This window comes from Amblyomma americanum, chromosome 1, assembly GCF_052857255.1.
Source record: "Amblyomma americanum isolate KBUSLIRL-KWMA chromosome 1, ASM5285725v1, whole genome shotgun sequence".
Lineage (NCBI taxonomy): Eukaryota > Metazoa > Arthropoda > Arachnida > Ixodida > Ixodidae > Amblyomma > Amblyomma americanum.
Genome location: NC_135497.1, coordinates 72,121,288 through 72,148,365, shown reverse-complemented (window position 1 = coordinate 72,148,365; position 27,078 = coordinate 72,121,288). Strand labels below are relative to the sequence as shown.

The 27,078-nt window shown below is 49.4% G+C and overlaps 1 protein-coding gene across 2 annotated transcripts in view; it reads left to right on the top strand.

Annotated features, from left to right (window-relative positions):
* The first annotated feature begins 1,556 nt into the window (after nucleotides 1–1,556).
* Nucleotides 1,557–27,078, top strand: part of Idua (alpha-L-iduronidase) — a 143,676-nt gene continuing 118,154 nt past the window's right edge. Inside the window, exons 1-2 of one of the 2 annotated variants that reach the window (XM_077645856.1) lie at nucleotides 1,557–1,840; nucleotides 3,394–3,531. In XM_077645856.1, coding sequence (XP_077501982.1) covers nucleotides 1,647–1,840; nucleotides 3,394–3,531 — 332 coding nt within the window. In that variant the 5' untranslated portion in view covers nucleotides 1,557–1,646. The remainder of the gene's footprint in view (nucleotides 1,841–3,393; nucleotides 3,532–27,078) is intronic. The other variant, XM_077645857.1, reaches the window with a different exon arrangement.

The following is a 27,078-nucleotide window of genomic DNA, read 5'->3' as shown; positions in this document are numbered from 1 at the left end:
TCCGTAAAGTTCCGAGACTGTGTTCATTAAAACTGCGTTCAACATTGAAGTCATTTGTGCAGCACCTCTGTGCAGCACCCCTTGGAAATAGTCTCCCTTGCAGTCTATACATAGCTTCCAACGCTTCTTGAGGTCCTGGAAACAGTTGGAAAACGGTTCTTTTGGGAGTGCTGTGAGCTCCTTTGTCGTGGCGTTCTGAATGGCCAGGTCGAGCAGCGCTAACAAGCGGAGCTGTCCAATCGAAGCGGCGTTCGTTACGACGTAGTTACGTGCAGCTATCGCGCCCTGCGACTACCGACCTAATCTCCGACGCACGCGGATTCCGAACGGCATTCTGAATGCCACACGCGAAGGAAACATGCTTGCGGAGCAGGAGTTCGTCTGCTACGTGCACCTCAATCATGGCGGCCCGCGACTGCACACCGCAGCGCCGCCACACGGCTGTGCGCCAGTGCATACCACCTATACGAAATACTTTACAACTGGCTACGAAGCAAAGTAGCTCAGCCCCACTGCGATTTTCATTAAAAGAGTCCTAGAAGTGAAGTGTTTCAATTGTCAGAAATCTGACCCAAGTGCAAGCAATCGGAGACTGGGGGGAGGTGCTGCCCCCTCTTGTGTGGAACCCCCCCCCCTGTTCCGGGGTCCCTGAGCATCGCCTAAGCAAGTGATTTATTCACTCGCTTTACTTAAAATAATCCCCACCCCCCAAAAAAAGAAAAGAAAAAAAGGCCGATCAATTGGATTGATGTGGAGCAAATGCGATATTCTTTGACTCGCCAAACAATTTAAGCTCTGATTCTGTTCGAATTATGAGTTCATTGTCTTTCACTCCACAATCTATTCCAATTCCAATTTAGACTACGCAACTGCGCAAAATATGTCGCATTGTTAGATCGCGGCAAGTGCTCATACCATGCACTACCAGCGCAATGGCGCAGTGGTTTAGCAATGCGCCGTTGCGCTGGCAGGTGGCTGTTTCAAACACAGCCACCGGTGGAGCTTGTAAGACCGAGGTTTCTCTTCCCACAATGAGAGACAGAACAGCTCCCGGAAGTCTAATTTGCGCATAGATTTACTCGGGAGGCTGTATATTTTGCACGCAGACCTGCTGTTGTCTGAGTCGTTTTCATTTTTTGCCCCGTCATTCTTCGTCTGGCGTCTCCCTTCTCTCCCCTCCAAGGGTAGGGAGAGGGACAGAGGGGCGCGGGTTGACAGGTGGAAGGTGGAGACGGAGGAAAATCCCCATAAACACCACCCGGCAGGTGAAGGCTTCACACAGACGCCGCTGGAGAGTTTTTGCCTTCGTGGCCATCCTAATGCTGTCGCAATGAAAACAAAATAAAGCTCTTTATTCGCAATTAATGCGCACCCGTTTAAAAGTACGCTAACAAACAGTGGGTTGCCACTATCACTCATGGAAACGCTCAGGCACTTCAACAAAGGGAGCTGCCCCGGATATCGCCGGCTCTGCACTCGCTCCAGATAAAGCCGCGCACAATATAATGGGGGTGTTGCCACTTTTCCTGTCGACAGGAGATAGAGTGCATTGGGCCAGTTTATCGAGCGTGATAACTGTCCGTGTGTGTTGTGCGTCCCGTGTTTCCGGCCCAACAGAGCCACTCCTGCACCCCAAGTGCACCAAGATGCTCGCTGCCGGGGTCATCTTGCTCTTCTGCGAAATAAGCTTCGCCGAAACGCTCTGCCTGGATTCCGACATATCATACGTGAGAAAGCTTGATGCGGCGAAGCAGACATCAATAGAAAGTTTCCAAGTGTTTGTGAACGCTTCCGATGTTGTTGGCGTCATGAAGCCATTTTGGAAAAGCACCGGTTTCTGGTATGTATAGACAGTGTCAACATGTGGTGTGTGTGTGTGTGTATGCAATGACTTCACAACTATAGCAAGTTTACGTACTTGCTATGCTTACGACCAGATTTCGAACTATATGGCATGGAATTAAACTCTAAGCTACTGAAATGTCGAAGAGCGGTAAATGAGTTCGGGCTACTCTTAGAAGTATATGGCTTTCTAACGCCACTGCGGTCGTTGTGACAGGACACCGGGCGTATAATCATGTCGCAGTTACAGTAATTACTATCTGTGCTCCATAAATATAGGTGCGATGGCACCGAGCTGTATAAAGCTTGATAGGCAAATCTTGTCTAACGGAGCCTTGGAAACGCTTTCGTTGTAACGAGAATTTCGTTTCATGTGCACGCGTCCTGCATCCCGGCTCTCGTCAAGTCCATGCGTTGTGAAAAGTGCCGAGCTATACGCGCCACGGGCTCACAAATTCTGTAGAGTTAGTGGCTGTACTGAGTTTTCAAAAGCCCCGGCTTCTAAACATACAGAAGACACCGAAGCTCTGTTCTTTCAGATCGTGGCAGCATTGTTTTAGAGCCCTAGTCGTTATTGCGGTAATGCACGATTACTTTCTCAATAAACAGAGCCAAGAGGGAAATTCGGGATCGCTTCAAGCTTCACACTAAAATGCTCCGAGGCTGTGTGGAAAGCGCGCACGAGACGAGATGCCTTTCTTGCCAAGCTTTCGCGGAAGTTACAATTACACCGGGTCGTTTGCTTAGAAAATACGCTTACCTTAAAAGCAGCACTCTGCGGACGCCAAGTGCGTCCCAATTTTCCTCTGACGATGACACAATTCGTATCAGACGCAACAGAAGCTGTACATGGGCAAATTGGAACGTGAAAATAGATATGAATTCGGCGTGAAGGGCGACGATGAAGAAACAGGAAAGTTCACAAGGCGGCGCCGAGATCCAGCTGTCTGTTACATGCACAAGTGGCGCCAATCACGTTCCCACACATCATCTGGCTTTTCATTTTTGAAGCCCACGCAATAGAGCTGGAAGTCTTGTATTTTTTATTTTTATCGGGCAAATGATACAATAAATGAGGAAGCAAGCTATTCAAGATATGATCGTCGAGTTAGCCAGAAAGCAGGGACCACATTCGTAATTTTGTTTACATAAGTTGGCGTGATTATCGATAAGCTAGTAGTAGAACACACAGTATAATTGTATGCAACGCATTTATCTCTTCGCCTTGCTGTTCACGGTTATAAAGAAATCTTGGGACACTAGTGCAGAATGTCTGACGAACCTTCACTCCGGCACTCACATATTTCGTTGTCTCGCAAGGTGATATTAATTCACTTTTCAAAGATTTACATCAGAATCTACAGAAGCAGCCGAATATGACTGCAGTGTTTTGAAGTTCATTCTTTATCTTGGTCGGTCTTGTATAGTTCATTCTTGTCGGCAGTGTATATGCAGGACATTTGCTATAAGTAAGCCTTGAATAATTTATGTTCGCCACGGGACACACTTGCAGTGCTGATGTGATGTCGGTGTAATTTGTTTTTGCTCCAGTCCGCCTGAGCCACACAATGACCCAGAGTTCTTCTTGGGGGATGATATGCAGCAGAACCTGATTTACATCGCAGCCATCCCTGGGTATGGAACAACCCAGGTCAGGATGCATTGGCTCCTTGACATTGTCAACGCCAGGTATGTTGATCCGCGGAGCCATTTCAGCTACCGCCGTTCGTATCTTCTGATCTTTCGTTTTGGGCTACAGCGCAGCTTCAAGTGTCTTCGCTACGTTCTCACTCAATGCAGTAGCGAGAATAAGGCAGGTACGTGATTTTTCTACGGACATGCAAATTGTGCACGCCATTTCTGATACTATAGTGTGCCGAGATTGCCTGTCCGTCTGTCGCCGCCTGCCTGCCTGCCAAATGAAGCGATGCAGCGAAGGCTACGTGCAGCAACGCGCACGATAGCGTCGGCGCTGCGACAGCGAGATGTCACGGTTTCGAAAGAACAGGCATCTCCGCCGGCACCCTGGATATCGCGGTGACGTAAATGACATCAGCCTCGCCTGTCGCACTGTAGGGACATGCAGAAAGCAAAAAGCAAAAAAATACAAAGGAAGCGCCTAGTAAAGTGCCGGCGGTTATACACCACTTCCGACAAACGCTGCGAGACCGCATGCACCGGCGCAGATATCCGAGCGCTCAAGCAACCGCCCCTCAGCTTGGCGCGGTATTAGAAATGCACGCAAAGGCCTTAATCGCGGTCTCCAAACATACATATGGACGCCCGCACTTTTAATTTCGCTTTCACCCGCCCCGCTAAACTACACGAGGCGTCCCGAAGGGGAAGAGCTTTGCGGCCCGCTTAAGCCCTTGGCCAAACAGTGGGACAAGCACCTGGGCAAAGTTCAAAGGAGCGCCGTAACTGGGGGACCAGGGAGCCGCTCTGCGCTTCGCGTCTCGCCCGGGGGCTCGGCGCGTCGGACGGGGATGGCCGCGCGCAGTTGATCGTCGTCGACCGCGCGTGCCGCCTGCGGGCGCAGCCCGTTGGGAAAACATTGATCCGCCTGCAGACCGCGCGCTGTCTGCGCCGAAGTTCCTCTACGCTTGCACATTCGCTGCTCCTCCGGTGACAGGAGTGGCCGTGACCTCTGTACGCCACGACTCAAGTGCGGCGTAGCGCTCGGCACAGCCGTTTTCATGCACCGTGCAGCGTTCCGACATTGGTGTATTTTCGTCGGCCATATGTCATCGATACTTATGCAAAACTTTGCAAGAATTTTCTTTACCCCCTTCCCCACCTTTCCTGATCCGGGACAGCTGTGTGCGTGCCTCACGCAGGACGGCGCTCGGGCGAGTGTTTGGCAGGGAGCATTCTGATATGCTTCGACGAGGCCTGCCTCTCGTATGCCATCTCTGTCACTTTGACGGGGTCCGAATGGAAGGCGCATCGAGGGGCTAGTACTAGATTAAATGACGACAGGGCAAATGAAACGATGACGAATACATGGCGTAGCGTGGACATTACCAGGAGGCGCTGCACACGTTATAAGGGCCGTATACGATTCGTTGCGGGACCTCTGTTTTGAATGCAGGCACTTCGCGTGTAGATGCTGTGTAGTGATCACAGACCGCCCGCTGCTATAGCTGATCAAGGCACGTATAGGTACAGCCTTTCTAAAAAATATACACAGACCAAGATGTTGGCTTGAAAGCAGAATATCGGGGCTCTTTAGTGCGTCCTCAGTCATAAACTAGGGAGGGTTGAGGACGTGAGTTCCTCCCACCTTCGGCAGATTATGGTCATTGAGGATGCAAAACGAGCAGCACTGCTGGGCTCAGAAGCAAACCCCTTGGGCTGTATACTTTTGACAAAGGCTGTATACATACGTGCTCAACCACGAACAGGAACAAATGCGCGAAAGCACATGTTCCTAGCTGAGAAAGCGTTGACGATTCTTTTCACGCGACGGCGTTAGAGCGGACGTACGGAGGAAAATCCCTTAGCCTAATTCAGGACTGGTCGAGAAGGTTGGGACGTCACACGTTGAGCTGTGGAATGAAAATGATTAAAACTCGAGTTAAATCGTGACTGTGAGGTCGTAGGAGGACTGCATTGTCATTACGACATATCAGGATGTAAAGCAAGTTCTGTACAGCCTTGGTTGAAAATCTCCAAGCCGCCATGGCGTGCCTTTGAGCGTTATAGACGAGCATTTATGGCACCTTTCAGGCTCCAGAAGTCTGAAGAGATGAGGAGAGGGGTATCCCACTGGAGATTTGAAACTTCTAGCGTGCCCTGCTGCACGGCTTAAAGAGAGGCGCTGTGGCTTTAAGAATTTTGAGCAAGGTTTTGTTTATGGTTTATGGGGGTTTAACGTCCCAAAGCGACTCAGGCTATGAGGGACGCCGTAGTGAAGGGCTCCGGAAATTTCGACCACCTGGGGTTCTTTAACGTGCACTGACATCGCACAGTACACGGGCCTCTAGAATTTCGCCTCCATCGAAATTCGACCGCCGCGGCCGGGATCGAACCCGCGTCTTTCGGGCCGGGAGCCGAGCGCCGTAACCACTCAGCCACCGCGGCGGCTTTTTGAGCAAGGCTTTATACTGCGCAGCGCAGAATGCGTGTACAGCAGAAAAACAAGTAAATAAAAGGACGCGACAAATACGCATTTGTGTGCCCTGTTTGCTTTCAGCTGTCGCTGTGTTTGTCCTATATCTATAGGTTACAGCGGGTTTTTGCTGCTCTGAGAGTTCACACAGGGCCTGCACTGCGAGGGTGCGATAAGCCGCCATCAGAGCGATGCCGAAACGACTTGGCCCTCTCAAGAAATTTTGTCGATGGTCGCCCAAGACATCGCTGAAGGCTGCGGTGAAATCAGCAGAAGGGGGGTATACTGAAGATCACTCTTTTTCTCAGAACTGCCGTGATGAGCAGAAAAGGATCGATAATTTTTTTGCACTTGTCAGCTTAACTAAACTGAACCCTGAAGCCGGCGTAAGGTTTTTGCTTTCAATATTTCTTTTTTTTTCGCATTTGTGCGTTGATAGTGTGTCAGTATGATGGTAGTATAGACAAACACTGATCTGTGACGTAAGCAAGATGCGATGGCGCTGCTTTCGCCGGCTGGAATGACAGGTGAAAAACTTGGAGGTGAAAGGCAGTCTTAGCGCCTATAGGAATACATGGAAGCAAGAGTTTTCAAAGCAGTTTTCTGATTTCGCAGTGAACCTGCGATGTTCCTTCGTGCAGAACAACCAAATGCATCCTACAACAGCTAGGTTCGAAAGGTATGAAGCGTCATTTCGAAGGCGACGTATGTTTAAAACGCCTACGCACGGGAGTGACTTCCTGTTCGCGGAACGGAACGGGAGCGCGGCCCACGGTATAACACGTAAGCAAAACTGGCGAACTTTCAGAAAAAAAATCCTTGTTTCACTGAGTACTCATGGAGGCGGCTGCTATAGTTAACAGTTGGCGAGGGCTTTGAAGAAGAGTGACTAGGTACGCTTCCTCATTTCGAAGCTATCCTAGTAAAACTCCATGATAAATCTATGTTGCGAAGCCTGGCATATACCCCCCAAAAGGCGCTCTACCCGCTGGGTGTTTCCCAGAATCGAGCAAGCTTCTCGTGTAGTCCGACATTCTGCCGCTTGCGCTGCACTCGTTCACTAATAAAGTCGTTCAAACTACATAACCTAGACAGCATTACCTGAAAAAGCAGTTCTAAATCTGCATGAAGCGCACGAAAGAGAACCACGCACTGTGGCAGACAGCGGCGCTGACGATACCCTGTATAAGTATGCAATCACGGTGTGAGTCGTCTGCCACAATGCGTGGTTCGTTTATCGTGCTGTCTGAGGATAGCCTTCGATGTAAACCTATCTAGGATGTCCAATTTGAACGGTATATATAGTACTTGCGAATAAACGTAGCCCACGAGGCAGCATGCCGGGCATCTCGAAAATAATAATAATAATTGGTTTTTGGGGAAAGGAAATGGCGCAGTATCTGTCTCATATATCGTTGGACACCTGAACCGCGCCGTAAGGGAAGGGATAAAGGAGAGAGTGAAAGAAGAAAGGAAGAAAGAGGTACCGTATAGTGGAGGGCTCCGGAATAATTTCGACCACCTGGGGATCTTTAACGTGCACTGACATTACACAGCACACGGGCGCCTTAGCGTTTTGCCTCTATAAAAACGCAGCCGCCGCGGTCGGGTTCGAACCCGGGAACTCCGGATCAGTAGCCGAGCGCCCTAACCACTGAGCCACCGCGGCGGGTCGGGCATCTCAAGAAGATTGCGCGATTTGGGGAAACACCCAGCGGACAGAGCGCCTTTTGGGGTATGTCCGGCTTCACAAAACACATTTATTGCGGTGTTTTTCAAAGCAGATAGATAGAGTGCCCTTTGGGTGTATACATGACGGAAGCCTACTGTCATCGAAACCAAGAAGCATAGAGGATGTTTTTTTAGTGCGCTAGCACTTATAGTGGCCATTCCCCGCATTTGGGCGTTGTGTGTTTGTCTCTCTGTCTGTCTGTCTCTTTGAATAATAATAATTGGTTTTTCGGGAAGCGAAATGGCGCAGTATCTGTCTCATGTATCGTTGGACACCTGAACAGCGCCGTAAGGGAAGGGATAAAGGAGGGAGTGAAAGAAGAAAGGAAGAAAGAGGTGCCGTAGTGGAGGGCTCCGGAATCAATTCGACCACCTGGGGATCTTTAACGTGCACTGACATCGCAAAGCACACGGGCGCCTTAGCGTTTTGCCTCCATAAAAACGCGGCCGCCGCGGTCGGGTTCGAACCCGGGAACTGCGGATCAGTTTGTCTGAAGCCGGTTTTGTGGCAGGCTGCTCACGTGCCCACCGTGTCAGGCGGAAGCTCATTTCATCATGAGACGCTGCTCATGAAAAGCAACCTGTGTCGCGACACAACCAAAGCAACCGAAGTCCCACCGATGGCAACACCTCCCACAGCACCTGACTTGTGCCACTGCGCCACTGCTCACCTGCCTACCGGGTGGCTTCCTTGCCAAGGTGTTGCCGGTGGGCAGGTGAGCAGTGGAGCAGTGCACAAGGCAGATCCTATGACAGGTGTTGCTATGTCCTCCTTCCACTTTAGCATGAAAGAACGCACACACCAACAACCACCTTAACCTAGCAGAGCAGTGCAACACCGAAACGCATCATTCTAGTGCACATATCCGCATATGGCCTAATTACCCAAATCCACTGACTTTTTTTTTAATTTGTGGTATTGATTACTTGGAAGTGTTGAACGTAAAATCGCAAAAACAAGGACGTAGAATAAGACACACAACACGAGCGCTCGTGTTGCGTGTCTTATTCTACGTCCTTGTTTTTTGCACTTTTAAGTTCAGCATGGAAAACCAACTCGCCCAAACTCGGCCTTCATTGGAAGTGTTATTATTTTGTGGCTTAAATATAACTGACAAGAAAGCAGAATAAGAAACAACCACCGCCGCTGGTAGGATCCGAACCCACGTCCTTCGAATTTCGCGTCCGGTGCTCTCCCACCTGAGCTACGGCGATGGCTGCCCAATCTTCTGCTTTCGGGGCCATTTATGTATAGTATAACTGAACCTTGAGAGTGCTCACCAGCGCCACCCTCCTCCGTAGCGGCTGATGGGGTACGTTCTGTACAGTATTGTGCATCTTTATCATGAAGACTTAAAAAATTTTCCGGCCGCAACCTCTGGCTCCTCTGCGCTAAAACTGAGCAAATACCTTGCGTGTTGTGGTAACTTCTGTCTCGTAGCAAGCTTTACTGAGATGCTTGCTTGATTCAGCCGCGAATGATGCAACTCTGTAATCGTCTGCGCCGAGATCGATGAACTGAAAGCCGCTAGCGCCGGATTGCCGCGAAGGGCAGCAGTGACTCCATCAAAGGACCTGCGCAGCTTGTAATACTGGCCTTGGCGCCCTTCGCGTCTTGGCGCTTTCATATGCCAACAACAGATGGCGCCACTAACGCCCTTAAAAGAAGGCCGACTTTCGGTTCGTCTATTTCGAGGCAGACGATTACGGGCTTCAATTATGTGCGGCTAAACCAGGTAAGCACTGTTGACAAACTTTCTAAGTGACAAAAGTCACCTCAATACCAAAGTTATGTGCGCAGTTTCAGCGTAAACGAACCAGCGGCTGAGGCGAGAAAATATTTTAGAAGTCTTCACGATAAAGATGCACAATACTGTATTACGGCTAGTGCCACGTAGGAGCTTGATCGAACGGTGAGGGCGGAAGCTGTGCGAGAACCCTCTTATACTACCTATGGCACCAAGACTGCCACATTCGACGCCCTCGTTAAGCTGTTGAGCAGACACGGGAAAGGCAAAATAGGTGCTCGTTTAACATTCATGACGGAAGTCAAGAGTCGCGGTAACGAAGAAGCATAGGGGATGCTTTATTTTTCAATTTGTGGTGTTGATTACCTGGAAACTAAGCGTTATTGTTTTATGGCTTAAAGGTAGTTGACGAGAAAGCAGATGAAGAAACAACAACCACATGCCGCCGGTGGGATCCGAACCCCCAACATCCGAATTTCGCGTCCGAAATTCGGATCAGACTGCAAATAGAAACACAGTAAATATGACGCTTATGACAGAATATTCGAGGTGGTGGAGTGTATACGAACGAAAGAAACTTCCAGTTAATGTTAAAAACTTATCGTTTCGCAGCAATAAACGAACGTACAGCCTTTGTCAAAATCTTGAAGCCCATGGGGGTTTGCTTCTGGGCCACGGTGAGGCTCGTTGTGCATCAACAGCGCTCCAAATCTCTCGAAGCTAAGGGAAACTCTCGTTCTCCCCTCTAAAGGTAAGGACTGCTAAGGATGCTGCCGGCGTACTACTGCACGGCGTAGAAGCGCACTCTCTGTACTCTAAACTTTTGACAAAGGCTATACATTCGTAAACAGCGAAGAGAAAATTATGTAATAAGACTTCGACGTTTGAGGACCCATATAGAGATGCCTTGCTCACACTGAAAACGAATGAGAAGGGCCGCATCTCACAAGTATCCATGGTGGCCGATTGAGTGGCGGTGATATCAGTAAGATAGCCCTTCGTCCTGTTTACTACATACTTGGTCGTCTGTGTGTCCAAAAGATTCCAGAAGCAAGTGTGACGATAGTGCCTTCTCGATGTCCAAGATTGGGGCGCTGCTCTAATCAGCGATGTGCTCCGTCACGTGAACATGTTCTTCCAGGGCGTTGGTAGGTGCGCGGTCTTAAGCGACATTGCTCTTGCGTTGATTTAGCCTGCTTTTGAAATTTTAGGCAAACTTCCAGAGAAGGGCGTGAAAATGCTCATATTAGCAGCTGGTGTGCCTTTTGAAATGACTACGGGGGCAGGAGTGTCATTTACTAACGAAGTGATTCAGCAATGTGCGCTGGCACATTTTTGCAGTTTCCATTGCGTTTTTGAAGCTTGCATACTAGTGCAATCACATAAAGGAGGTCAAAGAAGGACGTGGAGAATTGGTTGCTATCTTCGCGCTCTGCCAGAATCGATACTGCGCGAAAACTTGCGCACCAACTTGTACAGCACACAAAAGAAAGGTATTTCAATGTCTCCGGCAGTAAATCGTGCGAGAATAAAGATTTATGTACCTTTTAGCGATTGATGGCGCAGTTGCATCCAAAATCAGATACATAAGCGGTCGCAAGGCAGGGTTAATTTGCACTTTTCCTAGCGGACTCCAAGGAAAGTACTTCGAGGCATAGCCTTGCTTGGTTTGGTTTATGGGGGTTTAACGTTTCAAAGCGACTCAGGCTATGAGGGACACTGTAGTGAAGGGCTCCGGATAATTTCGACCACCTGGGGTTCTTTAACGTGCACTGACATTGCACAGTACACGGGCCTCAAGAATTTCGCCTCCATCGAAATTCGACCTCCACGGCCGGTATCGAACCCGCGTCTTTCGGGTCAGCAGCCGAGTGACATAACCACTGAGCCACCGCGGCGGCCATAGCCATGCATTGACGTTGATTTTCCTTTCAGTGCCCTAAAATCTTGCGACTGTTTCACTGCGAACAAATAAGAATGAAGCACGCCTAATAAGCAGGCCTTCACTTTAGTAACAAATTATTTCATGCGCCGAAAACTGTGAAATAATGTGCTTGAGAAAACCGCCCTTCCAAAATTTTTTAGACAGTGTATAGACTGTCTGTAGACTTCTCTCTATAAAGTTTATAGACTTTGTATAGACAAATCCTAGAGAACAGTCTAAAGGCAATAGAAATCCTATATACAGTCTATAGATAATCTATAGATTTATGGTCATACAATTTTAGTAGACTTTTGTCTATAGAAAGTGTATAGACTATAAATATACAAAAGGAAATATTTATAGGAAGGCAATAGAGTCCATAAGAAGTCTATAGACTGTATATAGACAATTTTTGTAAGGGTGGGTCGATTCCTCGAATTCAGTCGCGATGGACGACCGCAATAAGCTATGCAAGACGAGCAGACAAGGGAAGGAAAAGGAGGGACTTGTCTTCTCAGCAGCATATCGAGAGCCTCGGTTCTGGCAGCCTTGATGCCGTAGGATGCATAAGAGGGTTCACGCACAGCATCCGCTCTCACCGTTCGACCACGTTCCTGCGTGGCACTCGCGGTAATACGCGACGTACTACGTCCGCCGCTATGGACGAAGGTGGTGCTGGTGAACACTCTCAAGGTTAGGCTACACAACACATAAATACCCCCGAAAGCAAAAGATTGGACATCCGTCACCGTAACTCAGTTGGTAGAGCACCGGACGGGGAATTTGAAGGCCGTTGGTTGGTTTGGATCTCATCAGTGTCATGTGGTTGTTTTTCTTCTGGTTTCGAATCAGTTGTCTTTAAAAATAATTACCCATTGATGAACACCATGAATTATTTAAAAAAAAACATCCCCCGTGCTTTTTGGTTTCGGTGACTGTTGGCTTCCGTTCGTAATGGCCAAAATGGACGCGCTTGAGCGTGAGGCGAAGTGTCCCGCATGCAATGCTTCTGATGGCACTCAGGGCATGTCACAGCGCTCCTGATTAATTCTCATTAGATGGTTGCGCATCAAGCCTCTCGTCATTCTCTACATCAGCGCATGCGCAGAAGAAAATCGACACGAAAACAAAGTTCTTGTAACTGCGCATTGCCGCAGCTAAGTGTTCCGTTAGACTGCTCACGTTTCATGCTTGATTTATATTTGCGTGCGAATCCTCCTCTTTTGTTTGTTCTCTATCCATGTCGTTAATGCATACTTGGATGTGAAGTTATCGCCCCGCCGCGGTGGCTCAGTGGTTAGGGCGCTCGACTACTGATCCGGAGTTCCCGGGTTCGAACACGACCGCGGCGGCTGCGTTTTTATGGAGGAAAAACGCTAAGGCGCCCGTGTGCTGTGCGATGTCAGTGCACGTTAAAGATCCCCAGGTGGTCGACATTATTCCGGAGCCATCCACTACGGCACCTCTCTCTTCCATTCTTCTTTCACTCCCTCCTTTACCCTTCCCTTACGGCGCGGTTCAGGTGTCCAACGATATATGAGACAGATACTGCGCCATTTCCTTTCCCCCCAAAACCAATTATTATTATTATTATGTGAAGTGACCGCACTCTCAGAGGGAGAACTGCGTTCCTCCGCGTCGAGATTATCAAAAATGATTGCGCGGCAACTTAGCAGTGCACGTATGCTGCATTGCATTTTTTTCTTTACTGCAACGACTCTATATACGGATGAGTTTTATCTACCGCAATACAGCGCAGCTGTTTGATGTTATAGTGGCTCTTCTTCAGTTGTTCCATGCAATTTTATTTCCCTAAAGAAGCGGACATATATTGCCCGCGGCTAGAGACGGTGCCTTCACGGCAACGATCGCAGCGCACATATTGCGAGCAGCGGGGACGCGAAGCAGCAAGTCAGCACACTCAACAGGCTATACGTCGAACCCAGCGGCTAAGGGCACATATTACGCACCATAAAGCCAGGCGTTCGAGCACTGGGCAGAACAAGAGAATGCACGTCATAATGGAGGCATCAGGTGCTACACCTGTAGGGATGACTACACGTTACACGTAGGGATGACTGTCGTCGACATTACCACAGTGCAACTACACATGAACCCAGCTCAACAGCGGCGCATGTGCTCAGAACAGCAATGGCTGGACTCGGCAAAGAAGATCCTCTAACCGATCAAATGAACCAAACGATTTCATGTGGTTTTATATACCACTCATTCCGGTTAGATAGCGGAACAAGTGGACCTAGTTGCTTTAGCTTAGAGCGTTGCCTGCAGGGGAATAAAATAATTTCAATACTACAGTACCAAAAGAAACAGGTAACTCCAATTTTTATTGAGAATTGCTGTGTTACCATCGTAGCTCCTTTTCTTACTATATTCCTCGAAGAAAGATGTGCCGTAGTGGGGGGCTCCGGAATATGCAGCAATATAATACGCCGCAGCGTTCATTGGGTGAGCAACCTCTCGCGATCAATCACTACCTGCCACCTGCCACGGTGGCAGGGTGGGCGCGCTGTCTATCCAGTGTGCGGAACGCTATCACAGCAGGTTCTTGGAGTTTGTCACCAACACCACTGACCCAGGGAGCCAGTAGTGCGCCTTTCATGAAAATGAATGGCCTCTGCAACGTTGTCAACGCCAATGAACGCCGGCGACTCACTTGTTTTCTTTGGTTTTTAAGTGAAGGAAATGCGCAGCAGCTGTCTCACACATCTCGATGCACACCCGAACCGTGCCGTAAGGGAAGGGATAAAGGAGGGAGGGAAATAAGAGAGGAAGAGGAAATAGGCGAATGGATTTTGAGGAAAAGCGCACCGCTGCGGCGGAACACCAGTGGCTCGGTGCAACTAGTGGCGCATGCGCAGAACAGACTAGCGACGCTTACCGAAATGCGCCGCTGACTAACATACTGTTGCTTTCGCTACAAAAACATTGAAATTACTGCTGCTCGCATTATTGGGTGCCTTACTTTATATACTTATCTATATTTGAAACTGCGTTCCCTTACATGAGCATCCACACAAGGCAATTGTAGGCTGTGCGAAAAAACAGCACTCGAATACATAGGATTATGGGGCGGCTTCTGGCATTCGAGATGAAACCTCTAACGCGTGTTCGGCCTTATTGCTTTTCCTTGTGATAACACGTGATACTCAACTGCAGAAAAAAACCCAGCATGCTGCTGCTGCCGCTCCTTCATGCCTTGCTAGAGAACATGAAAATTTGCGCTCGTTGAGCGTAACTTCTGTTTAACAAGGTAATGTATTTTAAATTGGGCATGTTAGCGCACTGGCACAGCTGAATCGCATTGCAACAACGCTTTAAGCCTGCTAACTTACCTGTTATGCGGAGCAGCTACAGAAGCAATCAATATAAATACGGGCTATGGCTTTTTGAATAACCATCTGCTGCAACTGCGCCGTTTTGTGTTTTATCCTTGCCCGATTATCATGAAAAATGAAAATGAAAATTGGCTTTTGAGGAAAGGAAACGACGCAGTAACTGTCTCACATATCCATGTGGACACCCGTATTTTCGCCATCCATAGCGTGAGACTACGGCTTTCGCACGTGCTACATTCACACGCGCATCACGAGACAACAGCACGCGGCCACACACCACCACTGTAATGCATGTTTTTGAGTCCCGGGGGGGGTACCAGCCTACGTCCCAAATAGCAATGGTAGGCAATTTCCCCGTACTTTTGCAGGCGCTCCTCTTTCCCCCCGTGCTCTGGGGGCTCTACAAGAGAAATAGAGAACTCGGGCTAGCTCGTGAGCTGCCTCATTACTGGGGACGCAGGCATGAATTAAACAATGGAGAAGCTGTCGCGTTGAGGCGGCTACAAACCAATACATTTATGAACCCGGTATGGGCTTACCACGGGTACCCAGATCTGAGGTCGCATAATCGATGCGCACACTGTGGGGCGAGAGGGACCCTCGACCACATAATTTGGGAGTGCCCAAATTCTCCCGGGGCAGGCAAAGATATAGATGGTAGAGAAGCCCGGGAGACCCTGCTAAGAATCCCGGACCTTGAGCTCCAGTGCAACACCATCCACCTGGCGGAAGAGGACGCTGCCAGTCAACAAATGCCAGCCAGCCTCTGACTCCCAGACCTGCGTGCCGGGGGCGCGGAGAAACGTCTTTCCTGGTGGAAATTAAAGTTGTTCAATCAATCACTGCCGCTGCGAGGGGGAAACGGCGGCGCGGGGTAGTACAAAGGGTGTTCCCACCGTGAAAGGCGAGGAACCGTACTTAGAAGTCGTTTCCGGAAAGCAAACATCCACGGATGTTTCCATTTCGTCTCCACGTTTGCTGAGCGCACCAATGTAAACACTTGAAGCTCCCGTATTTAACGCACTTAAGTCCAACACTGAGGCTGTGTTGGCGAATGAAAAATTTGTTTTCGAGGAAAGTTAATCATACAGTAACTGACATCGGAACCGCGCCGCGAAGGAAGGGAGGAAGGTGGGAGTGAAAGAAGAAAATGGTGCCATAGTGGAGGGCTCCGGAATAATTTCGACCACCTGGGGATCTTTCACGTGCACTGACATCGCAGAGCACACGGGCGCGTTAGCGTTTTTCCTCCATAAAAACGCAGCCGCCGCGGTCGGGTTCGAACCCGGGAACAACGGCTCAGTAGTCAAGTGATTAGGGCGCTCGACTACTGAGCCAGAGTTACCGGGTTCGAACCCGACCGCGGCGGCTGCGTTTTTATGGAGGAAAAACGCTAAGGCGCCCGTGTGCTGTGCGATGTCAGTGCACGTTAAAGATCCCCAGGTGGTCGAAATTATTCCGGAGCCCTCCACTACGGCACCTATTTCTTCCTTTCTTCTTTCACTCCCTCCTTTATCCCTTCCCATACGGCGAGGTTCAGGCGTCCAACGATATATGAGACAGATACTGCGCCATTTCCTTTCCCCCAAAACCAATTATTATTATTATCATTAACCGCGCCGCAAGGGAAGGGAGGAAGGTGGGAGTGAAAGAAGAAAATGGTGCCGTAGTGGAGGGCTCCGGAATAATTTCGACCACCACATATCTCGGTGGACACCTAAACCGCTCCTTATGGGAAGGCATAAAGGAGGCAGTGGAATAAGAAAAGAGGAAAGAGGTGCCGTAATGTAGGCCCCCGGCAATAATTTCGACAACCTGGGGACCTTTCACGTGAAATGAAAATAAAAATCGTTTTTAAAGCAAAAAAAAATTTCCTTTCTTCTTGCACTCCCTCCTTTATCCCTTTCCTTACGGCGCGGTTCAGGTGTCCAACGATATATGAGACAGATACTACGTCATTTCCTTCCCCCAAAACCAATTATCGTTATTATTAAAGCAAAATTGATTGCCCCAGGGCACCAATGATGGATGAAGGTGTGATGAATAGAAAAAGGTTAGCTGATTTGATGAAGTCCAATAGAGAACGATGGTGCGGTCCCTGCATCCAGGCAATATATGAAGCAGGGTTGCTTGGTGAAAGACCTGCTACAATCAGGTGCCGGATCCTTGTAGGCTTGAGAGCTGGGCAGTCCCACAGTAAGTGATGTATGTCGGCTTCAATGCCTCGTGTTTACATATCGGACACCCTGGCCGAAGAAACAAATCTCGGTACTGAGGCCACTTCCGAGTGACGGCTGGTGTGAGGGCAACCCCGACCCGGATCCTCCTAAGCGCAACCTCCTCTGCACGGGTAAGACCGCGGGGGAGGGTTACCGCACACGGAGGGATGAGAGCACGTGTGCGGCGCCGGGGGAGTTCCTTTCTTGATGAAAGGAGGGTAAAATTGTCCAAATGAAGGAGCAGATGCGGTGATGAGTTTGTATTCGCAAGGCGGGTCGCTAGATCTGCCTGGCTTTGATAGGTCAGCAGATCCCGTGGGACCCACCCAATACGTACTGGCTGCGGGATGCGTGCCGCGAGCCGGTGGATGTCCTGACATATCGTTGGACAAGCGCTAACACGTCGTAGCAACCGGACAACTTCAAGGGCGTCAGTGCGGATGACAACACGGGCCGCAGGGAGCATAGTATGTCGGCCAAGGAGCAGAGTGCCTTCTTGAACTGCAACGAGCTCAGCACAAAAAGACGAAGGGGGTTCCGTAAGTTGAAACCAAGAGGTTTGATTCAGGGCACGTCTGCACGGACAGTAGATAGCTATTGTTGCTTTGCAGTCTTTTATGCTTGCGTCTGCGTAGACAACAATGGATCCTTCAGGCAGACAAGCATCTTGTCCCTGAAATTTCTGGTGAAGCGACGATGCTGAATTAGCAGATGTTGGCCGGCTATTATCAGTTGGCTTGTCGCTGACCTGTACAAACTTCCATGGGGGAAGAACTGGCGTTGACGGCTGAAGAAAGGAGTGGGACGTTGAATAAGTCCTCAGTGCATGCGTGGAGTGCGATAGACTGGCCTTAAGGCTGCGCGCTTCACGGCGGTACTGCACCAGCTCATCAATGGTATTTAGCTGCGTATTCTCTTGTAAAGGTATGACAGGCGCGATGCGTGGAAGGCACGTAATGGTCCTCATAGCCTCTCGGTCCTCGGCTTCAAGGCGATTCCATTGGGATCTTGTAAGATGTTGAAACTGGGCACTGACATCACACAGCACACGGGCGCCTTTTGTAGCTAAAAACTTCATTAGGCTCATCTGTAGTGTGGCTCACGCCACACTACAGATTGGCCACAGCTGCGCATGCGCGAAACCGTGTGACGTCACGCGGAGCGCAGGTGGTCGCTGCTGCCGCAGCCGTCGTAGCCACCGCGCGCTGACTCCGTCGTCTGACCGTGAAACCGAGTGACGTCACGCGGAGCGCAGGTGGTCGCTGCTGCCGCAGCCGTCGTAGCCACCGCGCGCTGACTCCGTCGTCTGACCGTGAAACCGAGTGACGTCACGCGGAGCGCAGGTGGTCGCTGGTGCCACAGTCGTCGTAGCCACTGCGCGCTGACTCCGTCGTCTGACCGTGAAACCTAGTGACGTCGCGCGGAGCGCAGGTGGTCGCTGCTGCCGCAGCCGTCGTAGCCACCGCCCGCTGACTCCGTCGTCTGACCGTGAAACCGAGTGACGTCACGCGGAGCGCAGGTGGTCGCTGCTGCCGCAGCCGTCGTAGCCACCGCGCGCTGACTCCGTCGTCTGACCGTGAAACCGAGTGACGTCACGCGGAGTGCAGGTGGTCGCTGCTGCCGCAGCCGTCGTAGCCACCGCGTGCTGACTCCGTCGTCTGACCGTGAAACCGAGTGACGTCACGCGGAGCGCAGGTGGTCGCTGCTGCCGCAGCCGTCGTCGCCGCCGCGCGCTGCCTCCGTCGTCTGACCTTTCGCCATGGAATGAGGAGAAGACCCTTACGTGGTAGCGTGGGAGTTGACTCAAAAGCAGCGAAGATATGAAAAGTGCAAGGCTAGACAAGCGGCTGAACCTCCAGAATCCCGAGAGGCACGCCTTGCTAAACGGCGGCAAAAGGACGCTGAATTGCGCCGTTTGCCTGCGTCGATTGAGAGTGGCCAGGTGAGCGAAGACAGTACTTAGGGAGACGTCGAGCGGTTTCGAAGAATGAAAAATCCAGAGCTAAACGAGCAACTGAAACACCCGAGAGGAGCGTCTCGCTAAACGACGACGACAAGACACTCAAAAGCGGCTCATTGCCGCGTCTGCTACCAGTGTTAGCAGCCAACAGTGTGAAGACGACGACGACGACGCTATGGAAGAAGAGGTAAAGACTCGTCGCTACACAGACTACATGTTGAAACTCGGTGAAAGTGCCAGTGCGACCAAGGTCTTTACGACAGACTTTGTAGACAACCCGTTCGGCCACGTGTGTGAAGTTTGTGAAAGACTATGGCATTTGCGGGATCTGAGACGATTGTACAAGCTTTGCATACCTAAGACAACACGTTTTAGAAAAGCTAGAAAGGTTTACTCAAATTGTAACCCTATGTATGAAACCTTAAGCTAAACCACGAGCTTCGCCACGAAGCTTTTCGCTTCGAGATATCCAGGCTTAACACTTTAGCTAAGCCTCAGCCCAACTTTTGCATGCGTTAAAAATATGCAGCCCACCTACCACGAACCCCGCCGCAGAGCTCGCGCACGGGCGCTCCACAAAAACTATGGTATGGAACCGGATGCCGTTTGGGTGGATACCGCATGCACGGGCGAGGACGTGGCTGCAGCCATCAAGATCCCCTCCCTACAACCGATTGTTACCCTTCACATATCTCCCACTGCCACTTAGGAGGAGGCTGAAGAGGCCGCTATTGCCCTCGCCATCGCGCGCACGGAGGCCCGGTGTATACTATCGGACTCTAAAACTGCCATAATAAATTTCGCCCGCGGGAGAGTTCACGTCCCTGCATTTCGCATATTTAACTCCCTCGCCGCACACCCGCCCCGCCACATGGAGCTCATATGGGTGCCTACCCACAACGGGAATCCCTGAAACGAGGCTGCCAACGCTTTAGCCCGAGGTTCTCTGAACCGGGTACCGGCAGCCTCCGATCTGGGGTTCTCACGGGAGCGCACGCATTCCTTCAGTGAAGTGACGCAGGCCTGCAAAGCCGAGCGTCGGCTGTACACCCCACCCCATCCCTCCCTCGACAATTATCATCAGACACTTTGGAGGCGGCTCCAAACACGCACCTTACCCTCCCCTTATATACGCTCGCGCTATCACCAAGTCCACACAAACCCCTCCTGTACCCTCTGCCACCACCCCAAAGCCACTCTCGATCATATCCTTTTTCTCTGCGCGGCGGATCCTCCCCCGCGGGGCCTGGAGCGCCTTACCACTTGGGAGGCTTGGGAGACCCTACTGCGCTCCGAGGACCCGGCCACGCAAGCCATCGGCACAGGCCGGGCTGCCAGCGTTATGAGCCTCCGGGACATGAACGTTTGAGTGCAGTGGGGCCGTGCGGGGGCCCAAATACCTGCGCGTCCTAAACTCCCCTGTATGTAATAAAGTTTCCACCACCACCTCCCTCGAACTTGACCGCGGCGGCTGCGTTTTTATGGAGGCAAAACGCTAAGGCGCCCGTGTGCTGTGCGATGTCAGTGCACGTTAAAGATCCACATGCGGTCGAAATTATTCCGGAGCCCTCCACTACAACACCTCTTTCTTGCTTTCTTCTTTCACTCCCTTCTTTATCCCTTCCCTTACGGCACGGTTCATGTGTCCGCCGATATGTAAACATGCTGCGCAATTTCTTTTCCCAAAAGCAATTTTCAATGCCGAAAGGAATTCGTCCCGCACGTGACCAAGAAGAAAAGACGGAGCCGAGCGCGCAGGGGCGCGTGGTAGCTTGTGCTTCGCGTGGCCCATCGTCACGTGACCTTTCCGGCGGGTATATAAGGAGGCGACATGTGGTCCTGCATGTGAAGAAGAAGCGTGGAGGCTGGGCACTACTCCTGCCACCCACGATGCGGCACAGCATCGTGCAACCCTGAGCCCTAGCTACCCAAGCCTCCACGATGAGACTGGGGCGAGTCCTCGTCCCTATATATAAGAAAACAAAAGAAAGATCTAAGCGGATTTGTGGCTACACTGACCCCAGTCTCAAGACTTCGTCGATGTTTGTCCGAAAGCTAGGTCTTATAAGTGGTGTTCCAGGAGTGACGTAGAAAGACCAATTGTGCGTATAGTTATATGCTGATAAAGCTGCTACGAACAATATATTTTCATCAGAACGCGTATTATGAGCAGTTCCTTATAACGAATCGCGCTCTTGACAGGGCCACGCTTCGAATCATTGTTCATCGTATACTGATGCCACCGGGAAAGCGCGAGCGCAATTGTTTTTTAGGACCAGAGCGAAGGTGAAGGCAGCGACGGCGCTCGTGTCTCGCGGTTTCTCTCCTAGTGTCCTCGTCCTGAGTGCACTGTTAAATCCTGCAAAGTAATTAAGTTAATATTCAGTACACACAGCACAGACTGGCAGAGCCTCTGTTTTGCAATCCACAGGCATGCATAGAGTACGAAACTAAAACCAATTTTAAAAGCAGTGTAAAAAATACAGTGCATTAAGGCATATGTCGCAGCATGGTAATGAGTACAATTTTCCTTCAAATCGTTGATGCGGTCACTTCCTGGAACCATGCATGTCCAACATAGCACGTAAACTTCTACCTTTGTAAGATACCAATATGATGAACTTTGAGGTTATGTTTACGTTCATTTGGCTCCGTTCTTTTCCCTTTGGCTCTGGCTAGCTTCTTTTGCTGTCTTAATTTGTGATTAGCAAAATTCCATGTGACTAAATGGACGAGGGGCGTTTTCCATGAATGCGCGAAGGATAATGAGGAAATAGGCTGCTTGTTACTTCCTTGCAGCTTTCTTTCACTGTTTGCCTCTGTCATCGAAGTCGCTGTACATGCTGGCAGAATTTATTTACAGATGTATTTACAAATTTATTCGTGCTGCAACATTACCGATAGCGCTGCATAATCGCAAGATCAGAGCATGTGCATGATTTTACCGCAAAAATCGACAGTCGCGAAAAGCAAGAGCTGAAGAACATTGAGGGGCTCTAAACATGGTGGGCGTACAGTTTTTTTCAAAAGTTTAGAGCCCGGGGAGGGAGGGTTAGACATGTCTCTAAGCCATCGGGTAGGGATTGAGCAGCATCCGTGGAAGTCGTTGCCTTTACTGTCGTTACCCAACTGCCATTGCGAGTGTCGGATGTACTTTGTTCATTATGGCAACTACGTCTCGTTTGATTTATTTCTTCGTAAAATGCTAGAAATTAAAAAATTCAAGAGCTACTACTGCAAGCGCACAATGCCCAGGCTGTGGAAATGAAAAGTTGAACCGCTAAGAGCTGCTATATCGGCAATTTTTGTGTACTCTGTTTTTTTATTTTTACACAAATACGAGGGCGAGTCAGATGAAAGTGAGCCAACCTACCTCGCGCAATAACGGTTCTGTCCATTACCTGCGGGGCATGCGGCTAGCACACAGGCATCTCACATTTACGAAATTTATACGCAGGCTTGAGGATCAGTGTTCTTTAATGCTCACATGTACACATGGTCGAACACGGTTGTGCGACATAATGAATGCTCCAAAAGTTGAGCAGCAGGGTGTCGTGAGGTTTTTGACAGCTGAAGATGTGTCCCAACAAGTGATTAGTCGCCGTGAGGCTGCCGTGTGCGGCGAACATTTCATTTCATTGGCCACTGTGAAGCGTTGGGGTAAACGGTTCAGGAAAGAACGTGAAAGTTGCAAAGACAGTCCAAGACTATTCCAATGCCACCGTGCAATCACCCAAGACACAATTTTTATTTCGATCGTCAGGGACCATTACTGGTCGAACTTTGTAAACCTGGAGAGACTACCAATATTTACCGATATTGTGAAGAGCTGGATTGGCTACATGTCGGAATCAAGAACAAACGATGTGGAAAATTGACGAATGGGTTCATCTTGCTCCACGACAATGCCCGTCCCCACATCGCTGATGTAGTTACCACAAAACTGGAAAAGTCAAGTGAGAAACGCTGCAACATCCGCCATACGGCCCAGACCTGTCGCCTTCCGACTTCCACATTTTCCGACGCTTGAAAAAACTGTGCAGCGGAACCAGAAGATCGTGCCGGACGATGACGTGAGAGTCAGTTACAGACTTTTTGATCCAGCAACCAAATGAATTTTATGAGACGGGAATCACGTGACTCTTTAGTCTGTGGGAAAAAAGTCTAAATGCTCATCGAGACTACTTTTAAATAAAGTACCCCGTTTGCCATATATTCACATTGCCTCACTTTTATGACTCCCTTTTTAATGAAGGACGGACTCGCTGACTGAAACGATAGCAAGGGTCGTTTCCAGCCGCGTCACAGCGCTGGATTCTTCAAAGACGTTCAAAAATATCGAGGGTTCGTCGAAAGAGCGTGCCTTTGCACTTAGCTCGCAAAACTGTGAATATACAGGGTGATTCACCTCAGATTTTACATAATTTTTAAAAATTTGGGGTTTCGAGGGTTGAAGATGCTTGTTTCGGCATAGCATTGTCAGTGGTGTATTACATCAGAATTCAGCTAATATGTACTAACTTGCAAGTCGATTAACTAATGTTGAATTATTCACTTTTTAACTATTACCGTTAGGCCCCTTAATTACTGAGAGGCACGTTTTTAGAATTTTGAAAACGCGGTTACCCTCGGCGCTGTGGCCCAATAAATTTCGCCTACATCGCACCAATATAAATGCGCTTTTGAGAAGCCTGCAGACCCGCCGCGGTGGCTCAATGGTTAGGGCGCATGGCTACTGACCCGGAGTACCCGGGTTCGAACCCGACCGCGGCGGCTGCGTTTTTATGGAGGCAGAACGCTAAGGCGCCCGTGTGCTGTGCTATGTCAGTGCGCATTAAGGATCCCTGGGTGGTCGAAATTATTCCGGAGCCCTCCACTACGGCACCCCTTCATTCCTTTCTTCTTTCACTCCGTCTTTTATCTCTTTCCTTACGGCGCGGTTCGGGTGTCCAACGATATATGAGACAGATAAGGCGCCGTTTCCTTTCCCCAAAAACCAATTATTATTATTAGAAGCCCGCAGGCAAAGAAAGCTCTCCAGTGCTCGTAACTCGTCGAATTAGTCAAAATTTGTTGGGCCACAGCGCCGACAGTAACCGCGTTTTTGAAATTGTAAAAACATGCCTCTCAGTAATTAAGGAGCCTAACAGTAATAGATAAAAAGTTAACTGTACAGCATTAGTGAATCAGCACGCTAGTTAGCACGTCGTGTACCTATATTCTGATGTACTACACCGCTGGAAACGCAATGCAGAAAAAAGTGCTCTTCTAACACAAAAACCGTAGTATAAAAATTGTGTGAAGTCATAGGTGGAACACACTATATACTTGCAAGGAAGCTTGCGTGCATGCTTCCTTCAGAGCCGCGCAAGAAATCGAGTCGACGTGATGTTCCAGTTGTTCAAAAAAGAGCAGATTTATGAGCAGTCATCGGAGTTTGTTGTTGGCCTCGCAAATCTGTGGCTCATACCTTCTACCGACGAAATGGCCGAAAATATTGCGTCAGCCAATTGCATAAAAAATTGGAGGGCGCTTAAGACTTAAAAGTGGGACGCCGCAGCGTGTTGCAGAGTTGCCAAGGGGTCCATGGAACGCCATCGCCCGTGCGGCGCGATGTCTTGCCCGTTGTACAATTTAAGAAAAGGAAATGACGCCCCTCTCACATATCTCGGTGGGCACGAACCGCGCCGTAAGGGATAATAATAATTGGTTTTTTGGGGAAAGGACATTGCGCAGTATCTGTCTCACATATCGTTGGACACCTGAACTGCGCCGTAAGGGGAGGAATAAAGGAGGGACTGAAAGAAGAAATGAATAGGTGTCGTAGTGGAGGGCTCCGGAATAATTTCGACCACCTGGGGATCTTTAACGTGCACTGACATCGCACAGCACACGGGCGCCTTAGCGTTTTTCCTCCATAAAAACGCAGCCGCCGCGGTCGGGTTCGAACCCGGGAACTCCGGATCAGTAGTCGAGCGCCCTAACCACTGAGCCACCGCGGCGGACAACTGCACTGAATGAGTAGGTGATTTGTGATCAACCGTCTTTGGTTGTCGTTGGTCTCGCAAGGTTAATGACTCACTCCCATAAAGAGGGATCAGCTCAGAATCCGGCGAAGGCCGAGAAGTGCGTAAAAAGTGTACCTTATATTATTTAAAGGAAATCTGAGTTTTTAGAGATGAACACATCGCGGAACGTCGCAAACCTCGTCTTCCTCATCTTTGGGTGAATCATGAGCTTGCCGTTAAAAAATATAAACACTGATCGAACTGTTTGTTAATGCGGTTGAATGTAAGTAAATAACAGTTATTTGACTCATTCATTCGTTGTGCTTACCCAAATGAAGCTTTAGAATTTGCATACGCTCGGAGCGCCTTGTGCTTGTCAGTGAATGGAACGAGGAAAACGCTACGGACGAGGATGATGAGCGCAGTGTAGGTCGTAATTTCTAATCTGTAGCATATTTCCTTGCCATGAGATGCCTAGCATTTCCTGTATACTGAGAAAGAATTTTATATATATATATATATATATATATATATATATATATATATATATATATATATATATATATATATATATATATATATATATATATATAGCGAGCGGCTCTTTTAGGGAAAGGGGCAGAAATTCTGTAACATATACTATTGTTTCTGGTATACAGTCTGCGAGTTATGCATGCTAAAAAATTTATATTTTGCGCTTTGCGGACCATCTGTATATATGCACTACGCAGCATTTTTTGCTCTTTCAGCATCGCATAATGTGGCAGAAAGTTCGCGAAGCTTACTCTATTGCCACGTTTTGTGATACTTGAACTGCGCCAAATATAATTTTATGTGCTGTTCGCACGCCTGATTCTGATAGTGTATGTAACGAGTGCGGAAAGTCTAGTACTTTTTTTTCTTGGCAGCCGTCTCCAGACTCATACATTCCAGAACCCAGTTATGTGTAGTTTTGATTATCCGTCACAGTATTCAAATGTGTGCAAGCTATGTCACCACAACGCGGATCTCAACCATATATATTGGAAATGCCCTTTTGCCCCCCTGGAGGGGAAAAAAATTCTGTCGCTTGACCAATGGGAGGCTCTCCTATTCAGCACCGATCTGATGATTCAGACAAAGCTCGTACAACTGGCCGAAGACGCCGCCGCAAGCCAGGACATTCTGGCTGTCGTTTAGGCGAGGGGCCTAAAGCCTCTCAAACTGTTGGAAATAAAAGTTTTACAATCCATATGCAGCCAAAATTGTGCGTTGCGGACTAAACACTGCGTGCGGACTGTATACCGGATATTACGGTAAGGCGATAAAAATGCAACGAGTTCCAATCCAGTAGTGCACGAGTTGTCGCCGAATTTCGCGTTATACTGCCGCGACCTGGATGCTATTTGGCCACGAAAATCCTCGCAGTCGCCGACGGCAACAGATGGCACAGATCCTTGACAGTAACCTCGACTCGCAGACAATCAGTCGTAATTACACCAGTGGCAGCCCCATCGAGAAGGCTTCCCAAATATTCCGCCATGGGGGTACCAGCTGAGAACCACTTACCATGACATGGGCTCTACACACCGGGAATCAAATCACGAACGCCACAGCTCGCGGTCATAAAATCAAGCGGTAGTCGACGAAGTGAGAACCTATCCAGTAATTCAAACGTACTACGGAGACATACTTGAGCCCCTCAGGGACATCAGGAAGCGCTTTCCTACCCGCCATGCAAAACTTGGAAGGATCACTTAAGCTCCGCCCTAAGGGTATAATGCGGTGGCGCAATCGGTTAATTACCATATATGCAAACGGTCGTTCTCTACTTTGCATCCAAAAATACCTGGGCAATCAAGAGCTTGCGATTTTTCACTCACAACACCGAAAACACGAACATCGGCACTGAATTTTCGGGTGAACGGGGCCTTTACCGCTATCGCGTTAAGAGTTGGTGATGCTGACGCTAAACTGCTATAGAGACAAAGAACTGTTTACCCCAAGCCCTCGCCGGAAATATCGCTCCCGCCTCCAACCATAGGGCTTTCAGATCACGAAAGCTCGCGTGGCTTCCAAAGCACCTACCCTCCGTTTCTGTGGACACCACGCTAAGGGATTCTGAATCAATAGCGCAGAATTCAACACGGGCAATGTTCGTTGAGTATTAAGGGTTGAGGGCTCCTCACAGTGGCGAATC